Here is a 14,905-nt window from a genome sequence, read left to right on the forward strand (position 1 = left end):
TTGATCAAAGGTATGTCTTTATCAATTTCAGTTTTGAGAAACCCCCTCTCCACTCACAACTGTCACTGGGAGTGTTAGGAGAATTCTCAGAGCAATGTTAACATTAAGGCAAAAATTATGTCTTCCTATAAACTTCAGAGTCTCTTTTGGACCTATTCCAGGTTTCAACAATGTTGAAAGCAGTTTTTGTTCTTCCTCAACTCCAGTGCAAAATTGCTGCAGGTTTCTACACTTTGTGTCCAGTCTGTCAGGAGGTGCATTCCTTAGCTCACCAATGTCGTAGAGAAAATCGAAATAATCACAATGAGATTTCAGATGATTGAAGCTGTCATCCAAAGATGTGGTTACTATATCTAAAAGATAATAGTAGAATTCAATCTTGCAATATTTTGTTGTGTCATCTATTGTCTCATCCCTTCCTTCATAGGTAAAGTGTATTGGCTTCTTACTTCGTCGCCGGGAAATGCTTATCCATGGTAATGTCAGATCTTCTAGCTCTAATTCTGTAGCCAATTCTTTGGAATCTGTCAAGAAAGACACAAACTTTTCTTCTGTTCTGCAGATCTCAAAATATGCTTTCGTTTTTTCAAACATTTCCATGGTCTCAGAAACACTTATGTCACTGGTCTGGAGGGTCTTGCTGACTACACTGATGTTAAGCAGAACGTCATACCAGATTACCAGAGAAGTGAGAAAGGTGTAATTTTTTATTTGATTCGCAAGTGACGTTGCTTCGTGAGCGGTCATGCCATCAAAATCTTCTGGTATCTGAACCAGTGCATCATAAACGTCTCCAATTTGAAACCTCAGTGGAGTAAGTGCATCGGTGCGACTTCCCCACCTAGTACCGCTCAGTGGCTTCAGCGACAGGTTAGGCAGATACTTCTTCCAGACATCCCAACGTCGAATGGAAGACGAGAAGAAGTCATACAAGCTCTTCACTGTCGAAAACATGGAAACAGCATATTTAGAAGACATAGCGGCATTGTTCACAAACAGATTCAGTGAGTGGCTGCTACATGGTACATAAAATGCTCTCTCGTTCATATCTGAAATTCTTTTCTGGAGACTAGACTTCTTTCCTTTCATGTTTGCTCCATTGTTGTATCCTTACCCTCTTATATTACATAATAGGATTTTTTTAATCTTCCAAGAACTTGAGTACGACCTGCATCAAAGTGGAGCTTGAAGAATCAGGCACTGGAAGAAATCCCAGGAAATGCTCCCGAATTCGGACATTGTATACCCCGTCGAGTCTTGTCTCCAGTATGAAACGTACCGCATCTGTCATGTGCTCAACTTTTCAAATATCTGGTGTGCAGTCCAGAATTATACTGTAATACTTTGCAGATTTCATCATTAATAGAATGTTGTCGGTTATAGATGATCCAATAACATGAATTATTTCATTCTGTGTTTCTTTTCCAAGATAATGATGACCATTGTTCTCACATTGCTTTGTTCTGTGCAGGTGCTCCATCATCACAGTGTCGAAATTTCCGAATAATTCAATGAGTTTCAAGAAGTTTCCTTGTCAGGCTGAAAGATTGTACCTGTACTTCCTCTCAAAGGCAGACATTGCCGACTCAGGAAATGAATTATTGCTATTAAGCGCTCAAGAATATTTTTCCCATGTTCGCTTTCAGTATTCAGAAGCCTTTGATGATGGGCGTCGACAGTTTCTAACTTTTTCAGTCTCTCAGAAAACGCGATCCACTTTTTATGTGAATTCAAATGGTTGGTAGACTTCTCGTGGCTTTCGAGATATGAAGCAACCTGTCGCCATTCCCTTATACTGTTCTTTACAATTTTTACTGTAGATGACGAAAGAAGTTTGCAACAAAAACAGAACACAGCATCCTTGCTCTTTGAGTTCACCAACCAATGTCGATCTGTTTCTTGTAAATTCTTCAAAGAATAGCTGTAGTGCACAGGGCTGAAACGTCGGTTGTTCACGTTTTTAAGACATTCTTCAGCTTCCTTAATACACTCGGGAGGACCTTGCATGACAAAAGTCATTCGAATGCAGTCAGTAATAATTTCTGGCAATATTCCGGGATCTGAGTTAATTGTGTCATCCAGTTTAGGCTTGCCTTCAATCCCTTCTCTGGTGGTGAGTACCTCGGCTGATGTTCCTCCAGTATTTTCTGCATCGGGTTGCCTAATTTCAGTCTGCCTGATGTTTCAGTCTCGGAGCTTTCCTCACAAAGCAAGTCTTGAGTTCAGGCGAGGTCTGTTGAATATGTTGTGGATGGCCCACCATCAGCATTGCTACTGTATGCAATGGTCGCAGTACTGTGTTCATCAACTTTCTGGTCATGTCCTGAAGATAAAGATGTAGCTGCAGTAGCTCCACTAGTTTCTGTACTTTCAGGATCTATTTTTCTACCCTTGCCGCTGCTAGATCGTTCTCTCTTTGGCTTGAAATATTGCCGTAGTGCATCCTTTTGCTTCTTATCGTCATCTTCCTTCAGTGCCCTTCTTTTCCTATGTTCACTGCCAGTCTTTTTCTACCGTTGGACATGTTTCGATCCAGCCTGTAAAGAACGATTACTTGAAACTAACTGTTTATGTCAGTGTACTAACTTTATTTGCAACACACTAGGCAGACAATTTCCTGATATTCCGCTGCACATAAACGAAAATTATATTAGTTTAGGATATACTGTTCAGGAGATGAAGTCATAAGAACTGAGCCGTGTGAGATTGAATTTCAGGCCGAATTTCACTACAGACACTCGTTAAATGGTTGAAGAGTGGGGCGGAAGACAATGGAGAGAGGAAGAATAAGGAGATGCAGTAACATAGTAATGCAATAAATACACACCTGAGTATTGATGGGTACTAATGCTAGTCGAAATAGATTAACTCACAGCACTGTGGTTGTTCATTTCAAAGAACTGACACTCGGCATCTCTCGTAATTTCCACGTGTCACTTCTTTCGTGTCTGGTTATGGTATAAGGGGTAACAAATTAGTCTTTGCTGTATCACTTCACCTTTCTTCATTTTATTTTCATTCTAGCTATTGGGACGACGCGTGCTTATTTGCCGACTTGCCAATTTTTGAAGTAACAGATCATAAGAAAAATAAATTTTCCTATTTTGAAATCTAGAAATAGAAAAATTCTAACTTGTGAGGAACGTGCAATCGCAATACTAATTGTACATTATATGAAAAGCACTTACCTATTGCATCCCAAGTTGTAGGAAATTCGGACCCAGCAATTCTTCTGTTTGTACAAAACGCAATGAAAGTGCTTCTGACCAATCTTGACCCCCCTCGGCAACTACCGAAACGAATTCTGTTGTTTTCATTGTAGAGAATATAATAATACCTCTGGCCTGGAAAGGTGAAGTGGTGATGTGGCCGTGCCAGGAACTAGGTCACGTGACAAGGTACAGCGAGGCTACGGTTAAACTAGTGCCCAAGAAGAAGAAGAACAAGAAGAAGCAAGAAGGTCACAATAAGTATGTGATGGATGATATGGATAAATGTATTATCAGGCAGCAATTTCTATGGCATTACAAACAATAGAAAGAAATACAAACTTTGCAAAACTGCACAACTTTTGTCAAACAGAAATGAGATTCAAAGCTAGCAAGGAAACCCTTAGAAGCAATGTTCTGTCCCTGGATTTTCGTTTTAGAAGGTGTCAGACTTAACGTTTTGTTTTGTGGGCCGGCTGTTGTGGCCAAGTGGTTCTAGGCGCTCCAGTCTGGAACTGTGCGACCGCTACGGTTGCAGGTTCGAATCCTGCCTCAGGCATGGATGTGTTTGATGTCCTTAGGTTAGTTAGGTTTAAGTAGTTCTAAGTTCTAGGTGACTGATGACCTCAGATGTTAACTCCCCTAGTGCTCAGAGCCATTTGAACAATTTTGTTTTGTTGCGGACGAGAGGGCATTGTTGCTAAAAGACCATACTTTCTCAGGTTTCCATCAGAATCAAAGCGACCAGTAGTTTACTAAGATTACACATGGATTCACACGCGTTATACAGCAAAATAAATGTTGGCAAAGCGATAGTGTGCAAATAGTATCGTCAGACAAAAGTGTCAGTCAGAGTTTACTGTTCATGTAGGCGGAGACAGGTGTTTTATGGCTCGAAAACCAAAACGTCCGACTATCACTCAGAAACAGATAGCAAAAATTTTCAAAAATACGTCGAAACCCAACTTATGCCAGGCTTATTAGCAATTCTTTATCCCTTGTAATTACTCACAGTGTATTTACCCATTCGGAATACTTCTAGCCATTGTAGGTTTTGGACATGTTTGGCTGTAGTAATGTTCAACCTTTTTTTTTCCATAATGTGGGAAGAATAATACACGCGGAAACTGCCATTGAAGGGATTAGCATAACTGCTTCAGGCTTAAAATGTAAGCTCAGTATCGAACTTTGGTTTCGAATTTCCAAATTAGATTTCATCTTCTGTAAAATTAGTTATGACTAAACGCACGGCACGTAACAGGCTGGCAGCACTCCACTCATAAGAATACTGGCGTGTACGCTAGACTGCTTCTCGTCTCTGTTCCTCCGGCGTAAACACGATGGTGCTGCCACTGTGGCAAGAAAGAAATTAGTCCTCCTCCCTCCCCTTGTTCAACAGGGGCAGCCGGCAGGTAGTCGAGGCACCATGCCACATTTCCCAAAGCCTTTCCCTCCGAGGTTTAGTTTCGAATACCCTCTTTGGCATGAATGTTGAATTTGTCCTTAAAAAGAGGGGGCGGGGGGGGGGGGGGGGGGGGGCAGATTTGCCTCGCCTTGGAAAGTGCCACCCCGTGCGGCACATTTTTCACATGTGCCTTGTGCTGACCCTGGGTGTATGCCCTGTTAGTACCAATCCTTGTCCTGGCGGCAGAGCCAGTGCTTCTTTGTGTGAATCACCTCCTCATCGTCCTCAAAATGTCTTCCAACTTCCGAGTCATAATGCATCTGTCCTCGTGAATGACAACATCAGCTCTCTGCAACATGTCAGATGTGACAGCTGTGGATGATCTGCCTGACCACTGCAAATCATGGAGCCCTACCGAACCGCCTTCTGATGACCTCACCCCCCCATGCCCAGCGACTAACAGTACTTCTCTCGACAGCAGGTGCTCCACAGACTTTACAGAAGCGATTTTTCAATATTCCCCACAATTTATTTCTCTGCAGTTGAAATTCAATGACGGCATATTGCTTGTAACATGCATCACCTACAGATACCAGTTTTAAACTGTCCTGCAGCTACGCCATCTGTCAGAAGTAACTGAAACTTGGCGTGCTCGCTCAGGAGACTTCAGATTATACATACAAAATATTTTGCACTCATAGCATTGTTTTCCGCTGAGGGGGGGTGGGGAGGGGGGAGATGCAGTGCATTACTTTCTGGGCAACCCTCTTAATATTTGAGCTTACTCTATGGGAACAAAAAATTTTCATCGGCACTCAAAGTAATTTACTTTAATAAGCCAGGGTGATGAAATCATTCATAGACAGATTTTCTACCTACTTGGGAAGGAAATCATTGCAATCTATAAAACATTTTAGTTCCATGTGATTAGTGAAATATAAACACTACTTTTACCAGTTTCACAAAACACCAAATTGAAAAAGGTGTATTTTGTAATATTTAGTAACTTTCCATAATTCCATACTCAAGATGATAAATCCATAACAATTATGGACAACCCATAATAGTAGGAAGCCATGCACAGTGAAAAAAAAGTTATTAGCATAAAGATTTTAAAAAAATCTTCTTATTTGTAAGCAGTTAAATTTTGATTTTAATCAAGCCTTTTCTGGGAGATACTGAAAGCATTTCTGAAGAAGAGAAATTTGTTAACACCGAGTATAGGTTTAAGTGTCAGCAAGTCTTTTCCAAAAGTATTTGTACGGAGTGCAGCCATGTATGGAAGTGAAACATGGATGATAAATAGTTTAGACAAGAAGAGAATAGAAGCATTCAAAATGTGGTGCTACAGACGACTGTTGAAGATTAGATGGGTAGATCATGTAACTAATGAATAGAATTGGGGATAAGAGGAATTTGTGGCGCAACTTGACTAGACGAAGGGATCGGTTGGTTGGACATGTTCTGAGGCATCAAGGGATCACTAGTTTAGTGTTGGAGGGAAGCATGGAGGGTAAAAGTCGTAAAGGAAGACCAAGGGATGAATACACTAAGCAGATACAGAAGGATGTTGGTTGCAGTAGTTCCTCAGAGATGAAGCAGCTTGTACAGGATAGGGTGGCATGGAGAGCTGCATCAAACTAGTCTCTGGACTGAAGACCATAACAACAACAACAACAACAACTTCTTTTCTTTTTAGATCCATAATATTATTTTTGAGATACATGGTGTTACATTTTAAATGAAATTGAGTAGTTGAAACTCCAGGTAGGAATACCAACAATGTGTAAAGAAGGCACGTCAAGTTGCAGACAGGCACAATTAAGACACTTACGGAGACACTTACACAAAGCTTTCGGCCATAACTTTCACCAGCAAAAGAAAAACATGCATCATTCATACACACACTCATGCACACATGACCGCCAACTCTGGCAGCTCGGTCCAGAATGCAGCTATCACATGGGATGGAAGCAGCAGTCTGAAGACCTGTCAAAAGTTACACAGATAGTAGTGTTGTGGTTGATAATAAGTATTTCACTGACACTTTACCATTGGTACAAAAATCCTTGTTCTGATCTACATTTTTCAAAAAGATCAGGAGTGCTTCTTCTTTGGAAATTCCCCTTTTCTCATCTTAGAGTTTTGCTTCAGCTTTACTTATATATACCATTAACCAGCAAATAATGCCCACCCTTTTTCTCGCAGTTAACAGTATACATTCTGGAAAATACTTCCAGTTTTCTGAAACCCATGTACAAAATTGCATCACAATCTGTAGCAATGTCTGTAATATGTAACCTGTTGCATACATACTAGTTTTGAAGGTTTGTATTGTTAGCAGCTACAAAGAACATCAGGTAATTGCTTGAAAACATTTGTAAAATCAATTTCAAACTGTCAAGTCCTGGGAAGAAGACTCCATGTTGTGGAAAGAGTTACGGTAACCACTTCTGTATAATTGAGGCATAAGGCATTGAGTAATCATTGGGTACATAAAATAGGATTGAAAATGGTGCTGAGCTTTGAACAGGGCTGTTGTTGTTGTGGTCTTCAGTCCTGAGACTGGTTTGGTGCAGCTCTCCAGGCTACTCTATCCTGTGCAAGCTTCTGCATCTCCCAGTACCTACTGCAACCTACATCCTTCTGAATCTGCTTAGTGTATTCATCTCTGTCTCCCTCTATGATTTTTACCCTCCACACTGCCCTCTAATACTAAATTGGTGATCCCTTGATGCCTCAGAACATGCCCTACCAACAGATCCCTTCTTCTGGTCAAGTTGTGCCGCAAACTTCTCTTCTCTCCAATCCTATTCAATACTTCCTCATTAGTTATGTGATCTACCCATCTAATCTTCAGCATTCTTCTGTAGCACCACATTTCGAAAGCTTCTATTCTTTTCTTGTCCAAACTAGTTATCGTCCATGTTTCACTTCCATACATGGCTACACTCCATACAAATAGTTTCAGAAATGACTTCCTGACACTTAAATCTATACTCGATGTTAACAAATTTCTCTTCTTCAGAAACGCTCTCCTTGCCATTGCCAGTCTACATTTTATATCCTCTCTACTTCGACCATCATCAGTTATTTTGCTCCCCAAATAGCAAAACTCCTTTACTACTTTAAGTGTCTCATTTCCTAATCTAATTCCCTCAGCATCACCCGACTTAATTCGACTACATTCCATTATCCTCGTTTTGCTTTTGTTGATGTTCATCTAATATGCTCCTTTCAAGACACTATCCATTCCATTCAACTGCTCTTCCAAGTCCTTTGCGGTCTCTGACAGAATTACGATCTCATCGGCGAACCTCAACATTTTTATTTCTTCTCCATGGATTTTAATACCTACTCCGAATTTTTCTTTTGTTTCCTTCACTGCTTGCTCAATATACAGATTGAATAACATTGGGGAGAGACTACAACCCTGTCTCACTCCCTTCCCAACCACTGCTTCCCTTTCATGACCCTCGACTCTTATAACTGCCATCTGGTTTCTGTACAAATTGTAAATAGCCTTTCGCTCCCTGTATTTTACCCCTGCTACCTTCAGAATTTGAAAGAGAGTATTCCAATCAACATTGTCAAAATCTTTCTCTAAGTCTACAAATGCTAGAAATGTAGGTTTGCTCTTCCTTAATCTAGCTTGTAAGACAAGTCGTAGGGACAGTATTGGCTCACGTGTTCCAACATTTCTACGGAATCCAAACTGATCTTCCCCGAGTTCGGCTTCTACTAGTTTTTCCATTTGTCTGTAAAGAACTCGCATTAGTATTTTGCAGCTGTGACTTATTAAACTGATAGTTCGTTAATTTTCACATCTGTCAACATCTGCTTTCTTTGGGATAGGAATTATTATATTCTTCTTGAAATCTGAGGGTATTTCGCCTGTCTCATACATCTTGCTCACCAGATGGTAGAGTTTTGTCAGGACTGGCTCTCCCAAGGCAGTCAGTAGTTCCAATGGAATGTTGTCTACTTCGGGGGCGTTGTTTCGACTCACGTCTTTCAGTGCTCTGTCAAACTCTTCACGCAGTATCGTATCTCCCATTTAATCTTCATCTACATCCTCTTCAATTTCCATAATATTGCCCTCCAGTACATTGTCCTTGTATAGATCCTCTATATACTCCTTCCACCTTTCTGCTTTCCCTTCTTTGCTTAGAACTGGGTTTCCATCTGAGCACTTGATGTTCATACAAGTGGTTCCCTTATCTTCAAAGGTCTCTTTAATTTTCCTGTAGGCAGCATCTATCTTACCCCTAGTGAGAAAAGCCTCTACATCCTTACATTTGTCCTCTAGCCATCCCTGCTTAGCCATTTTGCACTTCCTGTCGATCTCATTTTTGAGACGTTTGTATTCCTTTTTGCCTGCTTCATTTACTGCATTTTTATATTTTCTCCTTTCATCAATTAAATTCAATATTTCCTCTGTTACCCAAGGATTTCTACTAGCCTTCATCTTTTTACCTACTTGATCCTCTGCTGCCTTCACTACTTCATCCCTCAAAGCTACCCATTCTTCTTCTACTGTATTTCTTCCCCCCATTCCTGTCAATTGCTCCCTTATGCTCTCCCTGAAACTCTGTACAACCTCTGGTTCTTTTAGTTTATCCAGGTCCCATCTCCTTAAATTCCCACCTTTTTGCAGTTTCTTTAGTTTTAATCTACAGGTCATAACCAATAGATTGTGGTCAGAGTCCACATCTGTCCCTGGAAATGTCTTACAATTTAAAACCTGGCTCCTAAATCTCTGTCTTACCATTATATAATCTATCTGAAACCTGTCAGTATCTCCAGGCTTCTTCCATGCATACAGCCTTCTTTTATGGTTCTTGAACCAAGTGTTAGCTATGATTAAGTTGTGCTCTGTGCAAAATTCTACCAGGCGGCTTCCTCTTTCATTTCTTTGCCCCAGTCCATATTCACCTACTACGTTTCCTTCTCTCCCTTTTCCTACTACCGAATTCCAGTCACCCATGACTATTAAATTTTCGTCACCCTTCACTATCTGAATTATTTGTTTTATTTGATCATTCATTTCTTCAATTTCTTCATCATCTGCGGAGCTAGTTGGCATATAAACTTGTACTACTGTAGTAGGTGTGGGCTTCGTATCTACCTTGGCCACAATAATGTGTTCACTATGCTGTTTGTAGTAGCTTACCCGCATTCCTATTTTCCTATTCATTATTAAACCTACTCCTGCATTACCCCTATTTGATTTTGTGTTTATAACCCTGTAGTCACCTGACCAAAAGTCTTGTTCCTCCTGCCACCGCACTTCACTAATTCCCACTATATCTAAATGTAACCTATCCATTTCCCTTTTTAAATTTTCTATCCTACCTGCCCGATTAAGGGATCTGACATTCCACACTCCGATCCGTAGAACGCCACTTTTCTTTCTCCTGATAACTACATCCTCTTGAGTAGTCCCCGCCCGGAGATCCGAATGGGGGACTATTTTACCTCCGGAATATTTTACCCAAGAGGACGCCATCATCATTTAATCATACAGTAAAGCTGCATGCCCTCGGGAAAGATTACGGCTGTAATTTCCCCTTGCTTTCAGCCGTTCACAACAGGGCTAATTGATACAATACCTTCATACATGCATCACCTACATTTCCTGGCTGACTACATTGCCCCACTTCTGTATTTCCTCCCCCACTCCCAACTATCCCATAGTGTAAGAACTGTAAGAAAATGAAGTTAATTTTTTTTTACTATTTCACAAATTTTTGTCTCGAAAGATGTGTTGTATCCATAGTAATCTGTACTGAATTTTCTACTATACATGTTCACAAACAGACGGTGTCATGTTTGTGCAAGTATTGTTTTGACAACAGGTATCAAACCATGTGCGGGAAATTGTGTCGAGTGGTCACATGTGCCTCACAATTGGTGGGGACCATTCGATTACTGCTGGCTCCATCACTGGCAGTGTTAATGGACTGGGAGATAAGCTACCAATTATACTATGGATTGATGCCCATGCAGACATTAACACAATGTCAACAAGCCCATCAGGAAATGCACATGGCATGCCTGTTGCTCTTTTACTCAAAGAGATTGCCGAGACATGGCTTCCAGACTTGCCTGCAATGGAGTGGTTGGTGCCCAAGTACGTATTTATAATTTTTAATGTGTGTAAGTTTTAAGATTTTTGTGAGAAATGATTTGAACTTCTGCCTGTCTCTCACAAGTGAGCAAGGAAACTTTGTAGGTTTCGAATCCTGCCTCGGGCATGGATGTGTTTGTAGCCCTGCGCCTGCTACACGGACGTCTGAGTCACAGCTCTTGTACAAGATAAGTAATTTAAGTAGTAATAAACTGTTTTTTAACACTTTAAACTAATTTATTACGTTAATTATAGTGCTCTGCAAGCATACCATTAAAGGTTTTTGTCTTACTCGCGTATTTTCACAGTAATCACGTAAAGTTCATTTTGTTTACATATCGCGGCCAGGCCGAACTTTTGAGTTTTCAGATTAAACTTCATACCGCAATCTTAAGTGCATTTACTGATAGTTTAGTGTGCTAAATACGTTTGCTGCCCATTTATATCTGTAGAGTATCGTCATCTCTTAAGTAATTTCCAGTAAAAAACTTCTGAACCACTGTTTACATAGTCGCGAGTAGGCCTAATTTTTCGTACACGTATTTTCATTGTTTTCCGGTAACTTAATTGTCTTTCTGTCACTAAAATAGATTTGTACCATGAGTGTAAAGTGCCTGACGTGCCGTAGGATCGTTAGCTCCGGGGTCTGGTGTGATGGATGTAGTAACTTTTTTCATTGGGGCGACTGTAGTGGCGTGGGAATTGGGAAAATGAGCGAGACTCATCAGTGGTTCTGTAGGCTATGCAGTAGAGATAGGAAGATTGTGGAACAGGAGGGGAAAATTGCTGCCCTTCAGGCTGAGTTAGATGAGGCTAGGCGAGAACTGGGCAGGTTAAGGGGGGAGAAGGGTAAACAGGGGTGGGAAGTGGCAACAGGCATGAGGAACAGGCCAAGAAATTCTTCTGACCGCTTTGTTATTAATGTACAAAATAGGTTTGACCTGTTGCCTCAGTCAGAAACTGATGAGCCTCTCACAGAAGTAGAAGTACACAGGGCTCAACAAGCTTTCAGCAGCAAATTGATTAAGAATGTAGGGAAGTCTGCAAAGAGAAAGAAAGTCTTGTTGCTAGGTAGTTCGCATGCTAGGGGTGTGGGCCAACTTCTGCAGGATGAATTAGGGTTGGATTACCAGGTCACAAGTTTTTTCAAACCTAGTGCTGAACTTGGGCAGGTTACAGAGGATTTAGGTTCACTATGTAAAGGTTTTACTAAGGAAGACACCGTGGTTATTGTGGGTGGGCCGGGCAACAGTATTGACAGAGATCCGGGGTACAGCATAGAGTGTGACCTGGCAAATATTGCATCGGCATCGAATCATACCAGTGTTGGGTTTGTGTCGGTTCTGGAGCGCCATGACCGACCTCATTTGACCTCTTCTGTCAGGAGAGTTAATTTGGAGTTGGAACGGCTACTTGGATCTGATGCGGGGTCACACATTGGTGTGGTTCGTGTTGATTCACTCTGTAGGTGGGACTATACTAGACATGGCCTACACCTCAACAGGAAAGGGAAGGGTAAACTGGCTGGGCTGATAGCAGGAAATTTAAAGGGGGGAGGAACTACATCTCATGGTGGAAACTCTTTTTTAGTGTAAGATCAGTGTCAAGTGGGAAACTCAGCCATGCAAGTACTAAAGATGTCAAAAAAGTTCAAGATAGTTGCAAAAGTAAAATGAAAAATGTTAGTATATTTCATCAAAATATTGGGGGATTGAACAATAAAATTGATGAGCTTCTGCTTTGTTTAGAAGATATAGAAACTGAGAATGTAATAGATGTACTATGCCTGTCTGAGCATCACATTGTCACTGATATGCAAAAGGTTAGCATCAATGGGTACAAATTAGCTGCACATGTAAGTAGAGATAATATGATGAGAGGAGGAGTTGCCATATATGTCAAAAGCTTCCACAGTGCAAAAAATTTAGAAACTAAAAAATTTTGTGTAGAGCAACATATGGAAGCATGTGCCACTGAACTTAAACTAAAGGATGGCACTTTCATAATTGTAACAGTGTATAGGTCCCCCTCAGGGAATTTCCAGCTATTTCTGGAAAACTTGGATGCTTTGTTGTGCTATCTGTCAGACAGGGGGAAGCAAATTATCATTTGTGGGGATTTCAATGTTGATTCCCTGAAAGAGTGTAATAGGAAGAATGACCTTTTAGTATTACTCAGTTCTTTCAATTTGAGCTCCGTCATTGATTTTCCTACTCGGATAACAAAGAACAGCAGTACATTGATAGATAACTTTTTTATAGACCAAGATAAGTTTAAGGACATAAATGCTTATCCTGTTGAGAATGGTCTTTCAGATCATAGTGCACAGCTTGTTACAGTACATGACATAGCTCCATGCAGTATAATAAATCAGACTTTCAAAGCAGTGCGTTCAATTAACAATATAAATATTGCAAACTTTAGGGAAAGCCTACAGCAGCTAGACTGGGATGAAGTGTATAAGGAACCCGATGCAAACTTGAAATATAACTTATTTCACAATACATTTTTAAGGGTATTTGAAAATTGTTTTCCCAAGAAAATAGTTAAACATAATTCCAAGAAAACATATAAAAAACCTTGGCTAACTAAAGGAATAAGAATATCTTGCAACCGCAAAAGAGAACTGTATCTAACAGCAAGATGGAGTACTGACCCCGAAATTGTTCAATATTATAAAAACTATTGTGCGGTACTAAGAAAAGTTATTAAAAAGTCCAGAAGCATGTGTATCATGTCTGAGATCAGTAACTCTGATAATAAAATTAAAGCAATTTGGAATATTATTGAAAGGGAAACAGGGCAACCAAGAGCACAGGAAGACTTTAGTGCAATAAAATTGAATGACAAGTGCACTAACAAACAATCAGAAATTGAAATTATTTTGAATAATCATTTTTTAAATGTTGTGGAGAAAATAGGATCTAGATCTTCACTAGAAGAGGCAAGGCTATTAATAGAAGAGGCCATACCTGCACAGTTTGAAACAGCTGTAATTCCACCAACCTCTCCCTCTGAAATCAGTAAAATAATAAACTCACTGAAAAGTAAAAGCTCTTACGGAATTGATGGCATTTCCAGCAAAGTACTTAAAGCTTGTTCCCCACAGATAAGTAGAATTCTCAGCCACGTATGTAATAGCTCTTTGGAGCAGGGTGTTTTCCCTGATAGACTGAAATATGCCATTGTAAAACCATTGCATAAAAAGGGGGATATGTCGGATGTCAACAACTACCGCCCAATCTCTCTTCTGACAGCTCTATCAAAAATTTTTGAGAAAGTAATGTATTCAAGAGTAGCCTCCCATATTTGTAAAAATAAAGTACTAACAAAATGTCAGTTTGGTTTTCAGAAAGGCTTTTCAACAGAAAATGCTATATATGCTTTCACTGATCAAATATTAAATGCTCTGAATAACCGGACATCACCCATTGGTATTTTTTGTGATCTCTCAAAGGCCTTTGATTGTGTAAATCATGGAATTCTTTTAGATAAGCTAAATCATTATGGTTTGAGTGGGGCAGTGCACAAATGGTTTAATTCATACTTAACTGGAAGAATGCAGAAAGTTGAAATAAGTGGTTCGTGTAATGTTAAAACAGCTGATTCCTCAAACTGGGGTGCTATCAAGCACGGGGTCCCACAGGGTTCGGTCTTAGGTCCTTTACTGTTCTTGATATACATTAATGACTTACCATTCCACATTGATGAAGATGCAAAGTTAGTTCTTTTTGCTGATGATACAAGTATAGTAATAACATCCAAAAACCAAGAACTAAGTGATGTAATTGTAAATGATGTTTTTCACAAAATTATTAAGTGGTTCTCAGCAAACGGACTCTCTTTAAATTTTGATAAAACACAGTATATACAGTTCCGTACAGTAAATGGCAAAACTCCAGTAATAAATATAGAATTTGAACAGAAGTCTGTAGCTAAGGTAGAATTTTCAAAATTTTTAGGTGTGTCCATTGATGAGAGGTTAAACTGGAAGCAACACATTGATGGTCTGCTGAAACGTCTGAGTTCAGCTACGTATGCTATTAGGGTTATTGCAAATTTTGGTGATAAGAATCTCAGTAAATTAGCTTACTATGCCTACTTTCATTCACTGCTTTCGTATGGCATCATATTCTGGGGTAATTCATCGTTGAGTAGAAA

At 40.0% G+C, this 14,905-nt stretch overlaps 1 protein-coding gene across 1 annotated transcript in view; it reads left to right on the forward strand.

Annotated features, from left to right (window-relative positions):
• Window positions 1–14,905, forward strand: part of LOC126282460 (arginase, hepatic) — a 74,171-nt gene that overhangs the window by 30,245 nt on the left and 29,021 nt on the right. The window contains exon 4 of the mRNA XM_049982119.1: window positions 10,473–10,747. Within this exon, the coding sequence (XP_049838076.1) occupies window positions 10,473–10,747 (275 nt within the window). The remainder of the gene's footprint in view (window positions 1–10,472; window positions 10,748–14,905) is intronic.

This window comes from Schistocerca gregaria, chromosome 1, assembly GCF_023897955.1.
Source record: "Schistocerca gregaria isolate iqSchGreg1 chromosome 1, iqSchGreg1.2, whole genome shotgun sequence".
Taxonomy (NCBI): Eukaryota; Metazoa; Arthropoda; class Insecta; order Orthoptera; family Acrididae; genus Schistocerca; species Schistocerca gregaria.